Here is a 19,080-nt window from a genome sequence, read left to right as displayed (position 1 = left end):
CAATTCGGAGAACGTTCTGTTCTGGTCTTGAGGACTCTCGTCTCATTGTTTCCCAGGATTGATCTGAACAGTAGGCCTTGCTCTCCAGTCCTCCTCCCTCCCACGGGTCCCCCCCCACAACCTTTCCTATGTGTACTACTGAAGGCTTTCAGGTAGGCCTCCTGCATCTGATGTGGGAGTGGACTTAAAGGCCCCACTGGGGAAGAATCAACCCCACAGAATTTTAGGGTTGGCAGGGACCTCAATGACCATGTAAAGCAACCCAGATCCCAAAGGAAGCCCCACAACAACCCACCTAATAAGTGGCTATTCAGCTGCTGACTCAAGAACTCCAGTGGAAGAGAAACTGCTACCTGACCAGGCAATCTACCCAATTTTTGGTCAGCTCTAATCCATATGGCAATAATCAAAACAAGCCATGGTAATCCATGCATCAGCTACGTGGCGCTGCAGTGGATAAAGTGCTGGGCCTAAAGTCAGAAAGACTCCTTTTCCTGAGTTTAAATTTGGCCTTGGACACTTACTAGCTGTGTGACCCTGGACAGGTCACTTAACCCTGTTTGCCTCAGTTTCTTCATCTGTCAAATGAGCTGGAGAAGGAAATGGAAAATGTTTTGCTAAGAAAACACTAAATGGGGACAAATCCAAAGAGTCTATTCCTTCTTCCACATGACAGTCTTTCAAATATTCGAATGTAGTTATCATGTCCCCCTGATTCCTCTCTTTTCCTGTCTAAAAACATTGCCATTTTCTTCAACCCATCCTTGAATAATATGGATTCAAGGCTGTTCACATTCTTGATTGGCCTCCTTCTGGACATTCTCTAGATTATAAATGTGACACCTAGAACTGAAAAGAATAGCTTAGCTATGGTCTGACCCATGCAGAGTACAGAGGAGTCATTGCCTCCTGATTCCTTGAAGCAACACCAAAGATCTCAGTAGCCTTGTAGATTGCTACATCACACTGAGGGAAGGGGAATACACTTTATATAGCATCTACTATGTGTGCTTTATAGATATTATCTCATTTGATCCTCACAACAACCCTGTGAGGTAGGTACTGTCATTATTTCCATTTTACAGATGAGACGACTGAGGCAGACAGAGGTGAAGTGACTTGCCTAGGGTCACAACCACTAGTATGTGTCTGAGGTAGGATATGAACTCCAGTCTTCCTGATTCCAGGTCCTAGTGCTCTATCCACTGCTCCACTTAGTTGCCTAGTTGCTGCTGACTCATATGGGGCTTGCAGTCCACTAAAATCCCTAGATCTTTTTCTAATCATGTCTCCTCCCTACCTCCCAATCTTATACTTGTGAAATTGATTTTTTTTTTTACTCCGGATATAAGATCCCCTCAAAGAATCATAGATTTAGAGCTGGGACCTTAGAGATTATCTGGTCCAACCCTTTCATTGTACAGGGGAGGAAATGGAGGCCCAGAAACAGGGAGAGGACTTACCAAAGTCATACACAGTGAATCGGGGGCAGATAAGGGCTAGAACTCGGGAATCCTGATGCAAGGCCAGAGCTCTGTTCCTATGACAGGCTGGTTCTCTAGACCCAAGTCCCCTCTTCTTAGTTATAATCCAACCCTCCCAGGACTGGAAGTCTAGACTAAGAAAACTTTCCTAGTCAGAGGCAGAGCATGCAGATATTCAGGAGAAGGGGCCCAAGAATCACAGATTCTCTGAACTGGAAAGGGCCATGGAATCCTCTCCACACCATTCATGACAAATGGTCATCAGACCTTCCCTCAAAAGTCTCCAGCAATGGGAAATTCACTACATCCTGAATGAACCTGTCCCTCTCCTGGACTGTTCTGATGGGTTAAGAAGTTCTTCTTTACACTGAGCTGAAATCTGCTTTCCTATATTTATATACTCTGGTCCCAGCTTTGTCCTCTGGGGCGACCCAAAATAAAGTGAATGCCTTTCCGTGTGACCACCTTTCAGAGATCTGAAAACAGGGTGAATTCCTTTCCTCCATCTCTTGTCTTTCCCAGGCTCCATATCACTAATTCCCTCAACCAATATGGGTATAGTAGGATTAAATTCCTCATGGATACATCAGTTTTTCTTTCTTTTTTCCTTTTCTTTTTTTTGGTGGGGCAATGAGGGTTAGGTGACATGCCCAGGGTCACACAGCTAGTAAGTCATGTCTGAGGCCAGATTTGAACTCAGGTCCCCCCTGAATCTAGGGCTGGTACTTTATCTACTGTACCACCTAGCTGCTCCCAATGCATCCATTTTTCAATTCTGACATTTCCAGAGGCCTTCTCACTTTTTATCTCAGTCTGGGCTCTAAGAGGAGCTGTCTCTACTGCCAGGAACTGTTGTATTTTATCCCTAGAGACATCCAAGGTGGAGTCAGTAGATAACGGGGGACCACAACCCAGACAAGTAGCCGTCCTAAGTGCATGATGCAATCAAGGGACCTGGGGTTCCTCCCTGTCTTGTCCCACATCCCCAAGCTCAACTTCCTGAAAGACAAAGCCCGAGGGACACTCCAGCAATTTTTTCCTGAGTACAGTGTTTGTCTTGAGCCCCTGAATTTTTCCTGGGATGGGAAAAGGGACAAGACAGCTGAAGATGGGAACGTGGAGGTCCTTGGCATACAGAGTCCACAGGCAGGCTCGGTTCCCAGCTCTTTACTTCCTCTGTGTGTGGGATTATCTCTGGCCCTTTGGCCCCCAGAGCCAAAGATGCTTCTGGTCCAAAGGCTTCAGCCTCATCCCATCCCCAACCACTAGGCTCAAACAGTCAGGGAAGCCCAAAGATATTTGAGAGTCAGAGTGACCAGGTTGAAATAGCTATGTGATTAAGGGCAAGTCCCTTTTTTCTCTCTGAGCCTCAGTTTCCTCATCTGTGGGATGGGGACTACTAATATTTGTCTTGTTTATCTCACAAGGGCATTAGGGGAAAATGCTTTGTAAATTGAAAGGACCTCAAGTTGAAGACTTACTGTTGTTCAGCTATATACAGGAGATGGAGTGAGGGAAAGACATGGGACCCTGGAGGAGCTGCTGGATGGATCCCCGGTTCCCAGACTGGGATCCCTAGGCACCGCCCGCCCAGCCCTTGCTCACAGTGCCAGTGCTGGCCATACCTGCTCATGGTGCTCTATGCCCATGCTGAGGGTGTTTATCAAGATGGCGATCATGATTCCTCGGTTGAAGTACTTGCTCTCCACGATTCGCTTGAGTTTGTTCCCAAAGGCGGCCCAGAGACAGGCTACCCCACTGTGATCTCCTGACGCCTTCTTCCTGTGGGACCCTCCCCGCCGCCTTGACCCACTCTGGGGCCCCTGGGGCTGCTGTGGCTGCTGGATGGGGTCTCGATGATCGCCGTGCCGCAGGTCTTGGGTGAACTCATACACGCCATTGGTGTCTGAGTCGTAGCTCTCCAACTCACTCAGCTCAAACTCGGGGTCCTCCAAGATGTTGGCACAGTATGGACAGTTTTGCAGTTCACACGTCAACATGGCTGCTTGGGGGCTGGGCAGGGAACAGGGAACATTCAGGCCTGACAGCCGGCTGGGAGCCCTGCAGAGGCCTATGGAGAGAAAAGCACAAGTGGGGTCAGCTCTTTGTAAGAACACACGTACAGACATACATAGGCCCTCATACATCTGGAAGTGGGCTTGGTAACTATGGTGGCTTTGTCTATGGCCTGACTCAGGAAGCATCATCCCATCCTATGGCTCAGCTCGTAGACTGGTTAGGAAGTTCCATTCTGCAGTGGATATTAGGGCTGGAAGGAGTCTTGGAAACCATCTAATCCAGTGGTATCAAACTCAACTTCTGCATGTCGACTTAGAAAACCACAAATTGACATTATCTATGTTGTACTACATTTTTATGTCTTTTCTCATTTCTCAATGACCTTTTAATCTAGTTTAGGCAGTGCTTGGGAGCTCTGCAGTCAGAGAGTTTGACACCTCTGAGGCCGCCTGACATCTTCCTCTTCTTAACAATGAAGAAACTGAGGCCCAGTAGGGGTAAATGATTTATCTAAGCACAAAGGTAGATTCAAACCCAGGTAATCAAATCCCCAAATGTGTGACATTTCCACTGGGCCACATGATTGAGGCTAAACCCGAGGCATCCTTAAGCCCCAGCAACAGACAGAGAGGACAATTCCTGTTCACTGTGAAGTGCCCTCCCAATCATTATGTCAAACCTAGAATAGGAACAGCTCTGAGGAACACATAGGGCAGTAGTAATTAGCCCCACTGGACAAAGGAAGAAGCTGTGTTCCAGACCAGGGACAAAGCCTCAGGTGACTCATAAAATAAGACAGATACCAATTTCTGAAAAGGCTTTTGTCTGGGCCCGAGAGTCTGGATAATGGTTTGCCCATTTGGTTGAAGATGTGACTGTTTCAAGGATGCTACGTCTTGTGAGAAGGAGCAAGAAGGTGGGTGTTTTGGTGCTGCCCTGGCCACTGACTTTCTGTGTGACCTTGAACAATTTAGTTCTTTACAAGCCTCAGTTTCCTACCCTGTGAAATGGAGGGGCAGGGGAGCCAGAACAGATGGTCTTGGAGGTTTGTTTTTCACTCGAGGATTTTTTGATTAAGAGATTCTAATCTGATTCAATTCAACCAAAGTCTCTGGAGGCCTGGATACGTGCTGGGCACTGTTCTTCAGTCACTCTCCACTCTGACCTTGCTTCCTTTCCCTCCATCTGCTACCAGCTCAACAGAAAATAAACACCTGGGTTGGCTGTCCCTGAGCCCAGCCCTCCGGCCTTGGGAACATCATGTTCTTGTTTGTTTCTGTTCCATTTCCTGGCTGGAGGGCTCCTCTCCTGCCCTGGCTGCCTCCTCCTCCTCTTCCCCTGGGTCCCTCTTGCTTTCATTGGTTTCTCACCCTTTACTCCCAGTCCTGACTAGGGGGTTCTGGAGTCCCATCATCTCCCAAGGTTTTCATGTTTCATAGGGGGATTGGGGATAACCAAATGTGTACACAGCTCCTCTCTGGTGATCCCAAAGCCTCTCTGTCCTTCACTTTACTCTTGGGAAAGGGAGCCTCTATCAGTTATTTACACCCTAGTGTGAATATAGGCCACATACTCATTAAATGGTAGTTGGGGTGTAGTGGAAAGAACCCTGAATTAGAAACCAGAGGACTCGTGTTTAAAACCCAAACCTGTTACTTCTTTAGCTATAGGAATTTGGGCTGATGTGATTCACCAGGTCCTCCATTTTCTTATCTCTGAAATAACTCAGCTAAACTCAGTGATCTCCAAAGTTTTTCTAAAACTTTATAAAATCTTTATAAAGAGCCAGATCTTATCCTGCTGAGAGGTTGACCTTACACACTGTAAACCTGGAAAAAAGTGTTGGACACATCCACTATTTATGAAAATGATCGTCATTGACCTAACTCTTAGGCAAATCCTGTATTATTCTTAAAGAGGGATGGGACACTGGACATTATTGATTCACAATAGATGGAGAAATTAAGACTCAGAAAGGGGAAGGGACTTGGCCAAGGTCTCATAGCAAATAAATGGTAGAGCCTGACTCCCATACATGGAATGTTGTTAAAATTAGTTTACATAAATCTTCTCACATGAAGTGACCTTGAAATTGAAAGGTTATCAAACCTAGTCCCCTGCCTCTGAGCAGAATGGGATTAAAATAACCCCAGATTTACTTAAGGATGTTAGAACATGAAGAATCACAGCTAAAGAAACCCTTAGAGACCATCAAATCTAATCACATCATTTTATGGTTAAGGAAACTGAGGCACAGAATATGGTCACTTGTCCAAGGTTACCTGGAAAATCAGTGGCAAAGTTGGGGCTGTATTCAGATTTCTTGCCTCCCTACCCAGTGTTCTATTCAATGATTAAGTTTAAATACATTATTGAGCATCTGCTCTATAGAACCCCCTGGGTCAGGTGTGGAGAAAATTGATATACATTGTCTCCCTTATAGCACACTTCTCCTCCCTCAGAGGAATTTGTCCCAAATACAGCATTATCATTGCAGAAAGGCCACTCCCCCTTTGTCCTAATAAAGGACTCTTACTCTACTTCTAGGGAGACGATAGATTGTAGGATCATAAGTTCATGTACTTTACCAGCTGGAAAGGACCTTAGAGAGTCTGCCTGGAATGTAGTAAAGTAAGCACTTAATAAATGCTTGTTGCTGCCTGGTATTTAGACCAATCTCTTAATTGTATAGATGAAACCTGCCAGATCTCACATCATTGAAAGGTTGAGGCTGGGCACAGATCAAAGAGATACTTGCATGTAACTCTATGAAGCACCTCTCAGGGAGAGGGGGAGAAAAAGAGAGCATTCAGCCTCAGACACTTACTAGCTGTGTGACCTTGGGCAAGTCACTTAACCCTGTTTGCTTCAGTTTCCTCATCTGCAAAATGAGCAGGACAAGGAAATGGTCAAACCACTCTGATATCTTTGCCAAGAAAACTCCAAATGGGATCAGGAAGACTAGAACATGACTGAGATGACTGGTCTGTCTCATCTTATCATTGTATTAACTCATTGAGATAGGAAGAGGATCCTGATCCTCCCTCTCTTCCATTTCCCTAACCCTCACCCCCCTCATCTAGTTGTTAGTTCTTACTCTCTCCAATTTTCTTTGGATCCTACATAGTTTTGGAGCTAGAAAGGGACCTTCAGGGACTTTCAATTCAAGCTCTTCTTTTGATGGATGGGAAAAACCAAAACCCAGAGAAGCAAAGTGATTTGGACCAAGATCTGGCAGCTAGTAAAGGGCAGAGCCAAGATTCAAACACCCTAATTTGGGTACTCGTTGCACTGAGCCTCCTTCCTACCCTTTAGAATGTCAGCTCCTTGAGGACCGGAACTTATTTTTTTCCTTTGTATCTCTAGTACCTAGCACGCATGGCTCCTTGCATACAGTAAGCACTCAATAAATGTTTGTTGATTCGCTGAATGATCCCATTTGACAGGTGAGAAAACTGAGGCCCAGAGAGGGGGAAACGACTTGGGCACATGGTGAGTGAGAATCAGAGCTGGGACTCTGACCCAGCTCCCTCAACCGGTTGGGAAGATAGCACATTAAAAAGACTGTTGAAATGTTAGTAAGGGGATTTGTGTTTGAATCTGATCTCTGCCACCTACTACCTCTGTCTTTTTGGAGCAAGACACTACACAGCCTTATCTGTAAAATGGGAGGGCTGGATTTGATGACCCCCCCAAGGTCCCTTCCAGCTCTAAATGTTCGAGCCTACGATCCTACAGTCTCCCAGCTCTGGGCTCTCTTCCATATGCCGTGAATTCCCAGAGCCGAAGGCATCCCCCGCTCTTTCCTTACCATGTTCCCCAACCAAGTGTTGCAGCTTCCCATAGGCGTCAGCGCTCAAACTCACAGGGCTGTTGTTCACTACAGGCACAGGCGGCCCACTGCCCTTCTTCCCCACAGGACCCAGAGCCAAACTACCCTTGCCCCCTGAAGCCGAAGGCAGGATGGTGGGGTAGTTCATGCCACCAAGTCCAGCGGCCAGTTTGAGCCCTGCGGCGGCCCGGGACGCTCGGCCGCCCTGATCTTGGGGGGCTTCCACGTGGCAATCAGCATGGTAGATGCTGTGAACTGACTCAGCATCGTGAGGTGGGGATGGGAGTCCCTGGGGGCCAGGGGACGGGGGAGGCGGCAGCATGAGCCGGGCGCCGGCCTTCCCCCCTCTGGGCTCCACGTCCCCGCGGACCTCGGGGCTCCCGCAGGGGCCCCTGGGGCTCCCGTTGCTGATGTGGTAGTGATGATGGTGGTGGTGGTGATGGTGGTGAATCAGGTGGTGGATGGAGGGGACCCGTTTGCGGCCGCGGCGCCCGACCCCCTGGCCGTGGAGGGCGTCGTTGGGGTTGACCTTCTCCCGACGCTTCTTCTGCCAGGCGGCGTACAGCCGCAGGGTCCGCCGCTTCACTTTCCGGAAGATGTGGCCAATGTATTTGAGGAGCTCCTCGTAGCAGCTGCCGGGCTCCGAGAAGCTGGCGATGGTGCTGTCGTTGGAGAGGTAGCGGGCGCGCTGCTCCTGCATCAGCTGGTTCTCCCGCTGTTTGGTCTCTGAGAACTGCGTGGCGATCACCACCAGGCACAGGTTTATCATGAAGAAAGAGCCCACCTGCCCGCGAAAGGAGGAGAGAAACAGGGGGTCAGTCCGACAGAGAAGTGGGTCCACTGAGGACTGCCTCTGGGACAAACCCAACCGCCTCACGGGACCCAAGAGGCAAAGGGGGGGGGGACGTGGAATGAAAACTCAGACCCTCTGACTCCGAATACAACGTTCTTTCTATTACACCACACTAACTCTTTGGGCCGTAGTTTCCTCAGTTGTAAAATCAAGGAGTGGACGGATATGACCTCTGAGGCCCTTTCTAACACTAAATCTATGGTCTTATAGAATTTGGGCCAGCTTTCGGAGTCCAATTTAAGTGCCTTCTCTTTCAGGAAGCCTGGGCCAATTCTTTTTTAAATCTATCTATCTATCTATCTATCTATCTATCTATCTATCTATCTATCTATCTATCTATCTATCTATCTATCTATCTACCTATCTACCTATCTACCTATCTACCTATTTATTTTTGGTGAGGCAATTGGGGTTAAGTGACTTGCCCGGGTCACACAGCTAGTAAGTGTCAAGTGTCTGAATTCGGATTTGAACTCAGGTCCTCCTGAATCCAGGGCTGGTGCTCTATCCACTGCACCACCTAGCTGCCCCTTGAGCCAATTCTTCCTGCGGGAAAAACGATCTCTCCTTTCTCGGATCTCCCACAGCACTGCTTGTACTTCTTTTATATTGTAGTGATGTTTAAAGGTGTTTTTTCTTTCACCTCCACCCCAATCCCTTTCCTGTTGCATTGTAGATCCATTAAGGACAAGGAATACATTCTATCTGTCCTGTTTCTCCATATTGAGTACAGTTCTTGATAGAGCAGGAATACTTAATAAGTATTTGTTGAATTGAAATCTTTCCCACATGGAAAACCCTGTATTGCTCTCGCTTAGTTTCATTGGTAGGGACACAAGAAGAAGAAAAGACTTCATTCTCACAAATCCAGTATGAGGTAGGTGCTATTACTACCCCCATTTTACAGATAAAGAAACTGAGGCTGAGTTTAAATGAGTTGCCCTGTCATGAAATTTAAGTAAATTTCTGAGGCTGGTTGTGAACCCAGGTGTTCCTGACTCCAAATTTAGCACTCTATCCACTAAGTGTATGCAGAGGAAAGAGGCTAGTGACTCCCCCTGAGCAAGTGTCCTTAGGGGATGGTGGAGGTGATCCAGTTTCAGTCTCTAAGATCCCTTATGAAGACTGGAGTCTTGCATGATAGTATTGTTTAAAATAGCTTTTGTTAATTTAAGAAACAGGTACTGTAGAAAAAATGATAGGAAGCATTGTGGGAAGCGTGCTGGCTTTGGAATCAGAACCCCAGCTCAAATGACTACCTGTGTAATCCTGGGCAAGTAAGTTCCCCTTTCTTTGCCTCACTGCCCCCATTTGTAAAGTGAGAGGTTGGACCAGGTAACTTCCAAAGCTTTAACATTCTATGTTCTAAGGTCTCTTCAAGCTCTACATCCAATCAATGGGAGTTATTAATATTATGATACTATAAGTTCCAAGCAAATGGCCTGGACCAGTGATGTCAAACTCAAGTGAAATAGATCTCTGAAGCAGCATGTTGACTTAGAAAACTACAAATTAACATTATCTATATTTTCTTGTATTTTAATTTATTTTTGTTAGACATTTTCCAATTATATTTTAATCTGGTTCAGGCTACAAATTTGATAACTCTGGCCTGGACACCAAGTACTACGGGAGTTTAGAGGAGGAAAAGATCAAGAATTTGCTAGGAAAGTTGGGGAAGGCTTCCTGGAAGAAAAGGTTAGTAGCTTCCCAAGGCACAGCACTGGCATGAGGCATACTCCTCCCCAGGGCCAAAGACTCTGTCCATCCAGGTGCTAGTGATTTATTACATCGTCCAGTCCATGTGTCATTCAGGTAGGCATTTCTATGCTTTCTTGGACTTGCCACCCCTGGACTTTTTCACTTTTCCTCCACATCCTTAATATCATTTAATACCTAACTCCTATAGAAGCCTTCCTTGACTACCCAATGCCTCACAACCTTTCCTTCCTCTGGGCTCCTGAATTATACTATTCAGCACTTAATTATTGACTGTTGGCTCACCATATTGTGTGTGAGTGCTGGCTCCCATCCAGGACAGGGCTCAGATCTGTTCCTTCTCTTTCTCCCCACCCCAAGTCTTTAACTTCCCTAGGGTCAGGGTCTTGATCTACATCCTCATCTATTTCCCCTAGACAATGAAATTCCCAGGGTAGGGGCTGGCTGGAAATGTAGGAGTAGAGGTGATTTGGCAAGGAGAGGAGAGAGTTCAGTAAATGCTTGTTCAATTAAATTGAAATTCACAGAACCTCAGAGTTGGAAAGGAACCTTAGCCACCATTGGGTACAACCCATACCTAGACAAAAATCCACTCTGAAGCATAATTGACAAGTGATTGGTTTAGTCTTCAAAGAGCACATCAATGAAGGGGAACCTATTACCTTCCAATGAGCCCCAACTCACTTTTTTTTTTTTTGTGAGGCAATTGGGGTTAAGTGACTTGCCTAGGGTCACACAGCTAGTAAGTGTTAAGTGTCTGAGGCCGGATTTGAACTCAGGTACTCCTGACTCCAGGGCCGGTGCTCTATCCACTGTGCCATCTAGCTGCCCCTCCCAACTCACTTTTAGATAACTTTAATTGCTAGTGAGAAGTTTTCACATCAAGCACAAATCTGCCTTTTGGCAACTTAGCCAAATAATCCTTTTGAAAAATGAGGATTACTAACCCACTGTGGGAAAATCAATTGGGAGTCAAATGAAAGTTTAAAAAAAATGGCTACTAAATTTATATTTGTTTTCAAGAGGAAAGACACATTCGAAATTTCATTTGATTTTTAAATTAAGAGCTAGAATATGAATGTTTACCCCTCAAGTAAAACTAACATCATAACTCTGCTCCCTGCTCCCAATTCCACTCTATGCTGAGGATCAAGGAAGTAAATGAGGAGCAGAGACAGGGGAGAGGATAGAGACAAGATGGATAAACAAATAGCCACAGAAAGGGCAAAAGATAAACTTAAGTAGAGAAAGAGACAGGAATACTCAGCATGTTCTGAGATGCTAGCCACCTACTCTAGTCAATACCCTGTTGTTTACTTCAGTGTTACCATTTGCTATGGCCACCATTTGAAATGCTAACTGCTGCTTATAGCTCGTCGACTTCCCTTTATCCTTAGGACTAGAGGTTCTATTTTTGTGTGAGAAAGTCACCATACCCTGAAGAGAACAGACAAGGGGGTGGTTCTGTCTTTTTCCAGGCTGAAGTGGTCACAGAAATATCACTGTAGGTTAAATAAAATAAAAAACAAGGGAGGGTTGGATCTAGCTGACATAGAACAGAGGTTTTCTACCCTTACCTTACCAGGTAATGCCTTGGTCCCTTTGGGAAACCAGGATCCCCATTGCCTCTAGTGGGATCTTGGAACAAGTCTAAATCTTGGCCCAATGGGATTCATGGTTTTAATCCCTGAACTTGCCACTGGGCTTATGAGTTAGAATAGCACTTTTGATATCGGGACACATGACCACAACTCATACTTACGATTATTAGTAATATAAAATATATAAAATTATAAAAAGAATGTGCATCCATGACATAATACATGATGTCAACCCAGCCTTCCAGGGTTATAACCTAGGGAAGAGAGAGGAGAGAAGTGAGAGTTACCCAGAGAGCAAATCTGACCAAGAGAATAGAGCTTGTTTGACCCTTGAACTCCCCTTCTCCCAGCCAGCCCTCTCCCCTCCCTCCACAACTCTCATATGTTTCCATAACTTCTCTAATTTGGGGTTTTCTTTCCCTTGTTTGGTCCTACATTATAGTCTGATACAGCCTTGAAAGACCACTGGTCTTTCAGGCCAATTACAACTACAACAACAACTACAACCACAGCCAACTACAACGGTCTCTAGGAGGTCCTGGGCTGCTCCTGGGGTTATGGAGCTGGGGTGGTTCCTAGGTGGGCATGGGACCTAGGGAACTGTACTATATACTACATCACACTTATATTAAATTTTTCATCCAGTACCTGCTTCCCCCCACCTCCCCACGCTCAGGGTTTTTTCCTCCCACAAACCAATGTTAAGCCATCTCTTCCCAATTCTATAACTGATATTTTTTTGGACTCAAGGGTAGAAATTCACATTGATTCTCTTCAAATTCATCTCTTTTGTTTTAGTTCATCTTTGCAGTCTGGAAAGATCTTTCTAGATTCTGATCAGTGCCATATTCCCTTAATAAGCCAAGGGTAGGGAGCAACCTGGGTGAAGGAGAAGTAGGGAGAAGATATCCTGGCTCCTGACTTGATATTACCTGAGTTACTGATCTGAGGCACCCCAGGATATGGGGACACAGTCACTGTAGGAAATGTAGCCTCAGTCAATCCTGCTGTTCTAGCCAAAAGACTTTTTTGGGATCAGGAAAATCACAGAGTGGGAAGAGATCTTGGAGGCCCTATTATCCAACTTCTTTTACCTATACAGGAAAACCCCTCTCTAGCTCCACTGGTTATCTAGCTCCTGTTTGAATTGCTCCAGTGCTAGACCCCTCAAGGTAGCCTCTTCTATTTGTAAAGAGTCAGCCTGGGAAGTTGAAAGAACAATGCCTTTGGATTCTAAAAACCTCAGTTCAAATCTCAGTCCTGACCATAAGTGGCTTAAGCAAGTCACTTCTTTTTGAACCTCAGTTTTCTTGATTGTACCGTGGGAATAATCATCCTTGTACTATCTGCTCCAAAGAGCTATTAAGAATGTACTTTTGTAAAACCTAACATAAATGGAATCTGTTTTTTAAACCACCACTCTGATTTTGAGGAAGTCCTTTTTTAGTTTGAGTCAGATTCTATTTCCCTCTACGCTGGTCCCATCTGGGCTACCAGAATTGGAGGCAATATTGCTGCCCAGTGCTCACGGCCAAACAAGACAGAGTTTTGAGAAAGTGAGCCAACACACCCACACCCAGCCTTCTTTTGCAAACCCTTTCTCAAAAATTATTCTCATGAGAATCTGAATTTTCCTTATCACAGATAAGTTATTTGAGGCAGAAGGGGTAATTTTTTTTGGCTCAGGATGAGATTATTATTAATAGCATTATTGTTAGTATTATTATTGATAATATTGTTCCTGATAAAAGTGGATGCCCCCACTTCTCTGTTTCAGCATCTTGGGATGCTACTGCTTTTTAGAAATCCCATGGGTGGGTGCCTAGGTGATATTTATTTCTTTTTTTATTATTCTTTTTTTTTTTTTTAGTGAGGGAATTGGGGTTAAGTGACTTGCCCAGGGTCACACAGCTAGTAAGTGCTAGTAAGTAAGTGTTAAGTGTCTGAGGCTGGATTTGAACTCAGGTCCTCCTGACTCCAGGGCTGGTACTCTATCCACTGTGCCACCTAGCTGCCCCGATATTTCTTAATAGAGACAGAGAACGTTAGAGACGGAAGTGGCCTCCTTATGTAGGTGAGCACCCTAGGGTCTGGAGAGGTAAAAAACCTTGCACTATGCTACATAGTTTGCAGGTAGCTCAAATTTTCTGTTTCTAAACCCAGTGTTCTCCCCACTGCCTTGAGATTTCTGTAAACTTCGAGGTTGATTAGAGATGAAGAGCTGGAAGGGACTTTGCAGACCATTGAGTTCAACCTCCCTCATTTCACCGATGAAGAAACTGAGAGGTTAAGTTTACAAAGGTCATTAAATGCTAATACAGGTTTGAGGTGTGATTTGAACTCAGGTCTTCCTGACTCCAAATCCGTGCATAAAATTACAATGTGTGAGTTCTCCCTTGACTCCCTGAGCAGTGGCTAAGAAAGTGAAGCCTCTGGGAAACAATTTTTGAGGTCAGTACTTCTGATAAAGGCCTCATCTCTAAAATATATAGGGAACTAAATCAAATTTATAAGAATCCAAGTCATTCCCCAATTGAGAAATGGTCAAAGGATATTAACAGGCAGTTTTCTGATGAAGAAACCAAAGCTATCTATTCCCATATGAAAAAATGCTCTAAATCTCTAATGATTAGAGAGATGCAAATTAAAACAACTCTGAGGTACCACCTGACACCTATCAGATTGGCTAAAATGACAAAAAAGGAAAATAATAAATGTTGGAGAAGCTGTGGGAAAATTGGAACACTAATTCATTGTTGGTGGAGCTGTGAACTGATCCAACCATTCTGGAGAACAATTTGGAATTATGCCCAAAGGGTGATAAAGCTGTGCATACCCTTTGACCCAGCAATACCACTTTTAGGTCTTTTTCCCAAAGAAATCATGGAAAGGGGAAAGGGGCCCACATGTACAAAAATATTTATAGCTGCTCTTTATGTGGTAGCAAGGAATTGGAAGTTGAGGGGGTGCCCATCAATTGGGGAATGGCTGGACAAGTTGTGGTATATGAATACAATGGAATACTATTGTGCTGTAAGAAATGATGAGCAGGAGGAGTTCAGAGAAACCTGGAGGGTCTTATGTGAGCTGATGATGAGTGAGAGGAGCAGAACCAGAAGAACATTGTACACAGTATCATCAACATTGAGTGTTGATCTACTGTGATGGACTATATTCTTTTCACCAATGCAATGGTACAGAAGAGTTCCAGGGAACTCATGAAAGAAGAGGATCTCCAAATACAAGAAAAAAAAAAAGAACTGTGGAGTATAGATGCTGAATGAACCATACTATTTCTTTTGTTTTTGGTGCTTTTTTTTTTCTATTTTGAGGTTTTTCATCATTGCTCTGATTTTTTCTCTTATAACAGGACTAATGCAGAAATAGGATTAATGTTATTATGTGTATATATATAGGTGTATATATATATGTATATGTATATAGATATAGATATATAGATATAACCTATATCAGATTACCTGCTGTCTAGGGGAGGGGGGAGGGAGGGGAGGGAGGGAGAAAAATCTGAAATTGTAAAGCTTGTATAAACAAAAGATGAGAACTATCTTTACATGTAACGGAAAAAATAAAATACCTTATATGTAAAATTAAAAAAAAAAGAAAGTGAAGCCTCTTTGGTCTGAGCATCTCTAGGAATAATACAAATCCACAGGCATCCATGTGAATTGTGATGGACATGGGCCCCCTAGCCTATGCCCAACTCAGCCAGCTGGAAGAAAGTGTAGTACCCTTCTCCTACTCACCACCTCACAGTCCCTTTCCTTGCTCTCTTCCAGACCCCAGCATTTTTGTTTTTGGTTCACACAGACAGCTGCTCTGTAGTCCTTGGGAAATTTGTAATTCCATACCAATTCAGAGATGGTTTGGAGGACAAATCCTCTATTGCTCATGTTATAACCTCCACAATCACCACAGTGCCAAATGGCCTCAGAATTCACATGTAATAAAAGGCAAGACACTCCTCCCCAAACCTCCCAATTAATTTCTTGGCTTCTTCCTGCATCTGTCCACATAAGCTAATGAATATGCGCCATTTGCTATGGGATAAGATGGACTTGGCAAAGGAGACATGCCTTTGTCTGCTGTCCAAGAAGTGCCACCTTCAAAGTGCCTGGTGACTCACTCCTTCCCTGTCACGGCCATGCTCTGTAAGTGGCTTGGCATAGGGGTCAGTATGATATGGTGGGAAGGGCATGGTGGATCTGAGCTTAGAAAATCTGGGTTCCAACTATGACTGCCATTAATTAGGTGTGTGACCTGGGCTAAGCCCCTTCCATTTTTTGGTTCCTCAGTTTCCTCCTCTGTCAAAAAATCAGGAGCAGGTGAGATGATTTCTCAGCTGCCTTTTCTAGTTCTAAAATCCTATTTTCTTTTGAACTCTTAGCAGCTTATCCAACTGTTTCTGAAGCTGCAGGGAACCCCCTCCCCCCGAAAAAAAGTCTCTTGGATGAAACAACAGGATTGGCTCAGGCAGTGTTCTCTATCAGGTATGAAATAAATAGTTTGGAGCCAGATTGTAGGGGGTTGTCGATATTCCTACATTCTTTCAGGACTTAGAGGTCACTGGCAGTCACCAGTGTCTGCTCTAATTTTGAGCCTCTGTCGACACTGATGCCCAGAAAACCTGAATATGTGCTAAGCAAGATGCATCAGCACACATCCCGTACTCCATTCATTGCCAGAATCAAGTCCTTAGAGAGCATTTAGCCCAACACCTCGTTTTAAAGATGAACTGTCTCATCTCTCTGGCTCCACAGCTCAGAACCTCTCAAACATCTTCATCTTTCCTCTAATTTGCTCCAGTCTCCAAGAATGACGATGATGAGGAGGTCTTTCTCCTTGCCAAGATTCCACTTGTGCCCTTTGTCCTATCCTCTTCCCTATGGTCTAGGAATTCCTTCCTTCCTTCCTTCCTTCCTTCCTTCCTTCCTTCCTTCCTTCCTTCCTTCCTTCCTTCCTTCCTTCCTTCCTTCCTTCCTTCCTTCCTTCCTTCCTTCCTTCCTTCCTTCCTTCCTTCCCTTCCTTCCTTCTCCTCCCCTTCTCTCATTTTTTCTTTTTCTTCTACTTTCCTTTCTTTCTCCTTTCCCCTCCTCTCTCCCCATTACTTTCTCTCACTTCAATAATTTCTTCTATTCTTGCTATTATGATGATCATAAACAAACACACTCAGGTCTTGCCTTTCAAAGAATCACAAAAAATTGAAGATACCATCCCTTACAGCTATTTTTTGATGCTTTTCTTGCCTTTCATTGCCAGAGACTGAGAGAGAGAGACAGAGAGAGAGAGAGAGAGAGAGAGAGAGAGAGAGACAGACAGACAGACAGACAGACAGAGACACAGAGAGAGAGACAGAGAGAGACAGAGACAGAGAGACAGAGAGAGAGACAGAGAGACAGAGTAAGGTATATTTAATGGCTCCACTTTCCTATCTCTCCTTTACTCTTTAACTCTTTCCAGTCTGACTTCTGACTGCCATTTTTGTACTGAAGCAGCTCTCTTAATGGTTACCTGTCATCTTTTCAATGTTAAGTGGGATGTTCTTTTCTCCTCTTTGAGCTCTCTAAGCCTTAGACATCACGCTCTCCTCCCTAAACTTCCATGTCCTGGCTCTTCCCTACTTGTCTGGCTGCTCCTTCTCAGTCTCCTTTGCTGTACCTTTAACATGAGAACCCAACAAAATTCTTTCATACTATTCCTTTCATAGTCTTTCACTGATCTCATCTACTCCAGTGGGTTCAATTGTCATCTCTACTTCCAAATCATATCTAGCTCGAATTTCTTTAATTAATTTAGTCCTGCATATCTATTTTTCAAATATATCTACATGGCTATCCTGTTGGAAGCTCAAATGCAAAATGTCCAAAATAAAACTCATGATCTTCCTCCTCCTCAACTTTATCTGTCTCTGTTGAGGACATCACCATTTATCCAGTCACTCAGGTTTGTGTTTTCTAGGTAGTAAGTAGAAGATCTGGGATTCAGGGTCAGAGTGCTGGGTTCAAATCATGGCCTTGCCACTTATTAACAGAAGGTTTAAAAAAACACCTTCTTGTGTGGTTATGTTTCCTCATCTGTAAAATAAAGGGTAGAGCTAGATGATGTTGAAGGTTGTTCCTGGATCTACAGTCTATCATCTTCTGACTCCAAATCTAGCAGTGTCTCCTCATTTATTTATTGAACATTTAAGACCATAGATTTAGAGTAGGAAGGGACTTTGAAGTTTATCTAGTTCCATAAAGGACAGGACCAAAGCCCAGAGAGATTGTCACTTGCTTTTGGACACACAGGGAGTAAGTGTCACAGTTGTACCTAAAATCTAAGTTCCTTGGTTTTATGTATTGTATCCCTAGTTCTTAGCACAGTGCTGAGCACATAGTAAACACTTAAAATCCCTTCCTTCCTTCCTTCCTCCATCTTTTTTTCATTATACTATATCTTGATAGAACTCTATGCTCTGGAGGAGAGACAGACGAATAAGAAACCACCTCTGCCCCCAAAGAGTTCTCCATCTGGTACGGGAAATTGTACAGTGATCCAAAACTGAAAATAAGAGGAAAAAGGATCATGTGATAATTTCTTTGAGAAGTTCCAACATGATGATATTGAAGTCTGAAGAGGGAGAGATCAATTCAGGCTGCCCGAGAGTGGGGAAAAAGGATAGGGGAGGGTGGGAAAGGCTTCATGAAGGAGGTGGCATCTAATCTTGGCTTTGGATGATGAGGAAAGACAGATTTTAGGGAATGGGTGTTCCAGCCATAAGGACCTTGGGATGAAAGCCTTGGACACAGGTGTGACACTGTGGGGTATATACTGGGGAAGGTAAAGTAATCTGCTTGAGTCAGAAGGCACTAGGGGGAGAGAAGGATGGGATGGTAGGCTGGCATCCCTTCTCTATGATTTCCTTCCATTTTCACTATATATATATATATATATATATATATAATTATGTGTATGTTGTTTCTCATTAAAATGGGAGTTCTTTGAGGGAAGGGACTAATTTTTTTTGCCATTCATTGTATCCCTAGTGCTTAGCACAGTGCCTGAAAATATGGTAAGCACTTAATAGATGTTTGTTGACTGACTGACAGAAGAAGAAAATGGCCTTTTGTTTTTCAGAAATTTCCCCATCTTAAGCTTCAAGGGCCCTCCTTCATTTCAGCATCCAAATATATAGAAAGTTAAGATTCTTTATCTTGTCATTTATAGCCTTTTCTATCTGGTTCCAACCTCTATATTTAGACATATCATCTTTTCCATGTTTACCTTCTGTGATTTTAAAGCAGGGTTATACCGTGGAAGGTTCATGGTGTCTGGAGGTCTGAGTTCAAGTCCTAGGTCTGGCCCTATTTAACTAGCTTTACTTGCTATCTACTTTTCCATTATTTTAGATGCTACCCATAAATGCACACATATGCACAGTGGTTTTAACAAAAGATGGACTGGTCTGATCAGTGTACACCAGTAATGGAGGTAGTGCAAGACTGAATTAAAAATCATAAGGGGTTTGAATGAGATTATCCCTTAAGATCTTTTCTAGCACTAAATCTATAA

At 44.1% G+C, this 19,080-nt stretch overlaps 1 protein-coding gene across 5 annotated transcripts in view; it reads right to left on the bottom strand.

Moving 5' to 3' along the window:
• Positions 1-19,080, bottom strand: part of CACNA1H (calcium voltage-gated channel subunit alpha1 H) — a 440,720-nt gene that overhangs the window by 105,944 nt on the left and 315,696 nt on the right. For all 5 annotated transcript variants that reach the window (XM_043977864.1, XM_043977865.1, XM_043977861.1 and 2 more), the window contains exons 8-10: positions 11,670-11,762; positions 7,315-8,119; positions 3,110-3,555 (exon numbers count right to left, since the gene is read on the bottom strand). In XM_043977864.1, the coding sequence (XP_043833799.1) occupies positions 3,110-3,555; positions 7,315-8,119; positions 11,670-11,762 (1,344 nt within the window). The remainder of the gene's footprint in view (positions 1-3,109; positions 3,556-7,314; positions 8,120-11,669; positions 11,763-19,080) is intronic.

The sequence above is a fragment of the Dromiciops gliroides genome, chromosome 1, assembly GCF_019393635.1.
Source record: "Dromiciops gliroides isolate mDroGli1 chromosome 1, mDroGli1.pri, whole genome shotgun sequence".
Taxonomy (NCBI): domain Eukaryota; kingdom Metazoa; phylum Chordata; class Mammalia; order Microbiotheria; family Microbiotheriidae; genus Dromiciops; species Dromiciops gliroides.
Note: the sequence above shows the minus strand (reverse complement) of the source record. Positions and strands in the feature narration are given on the sequence as shown.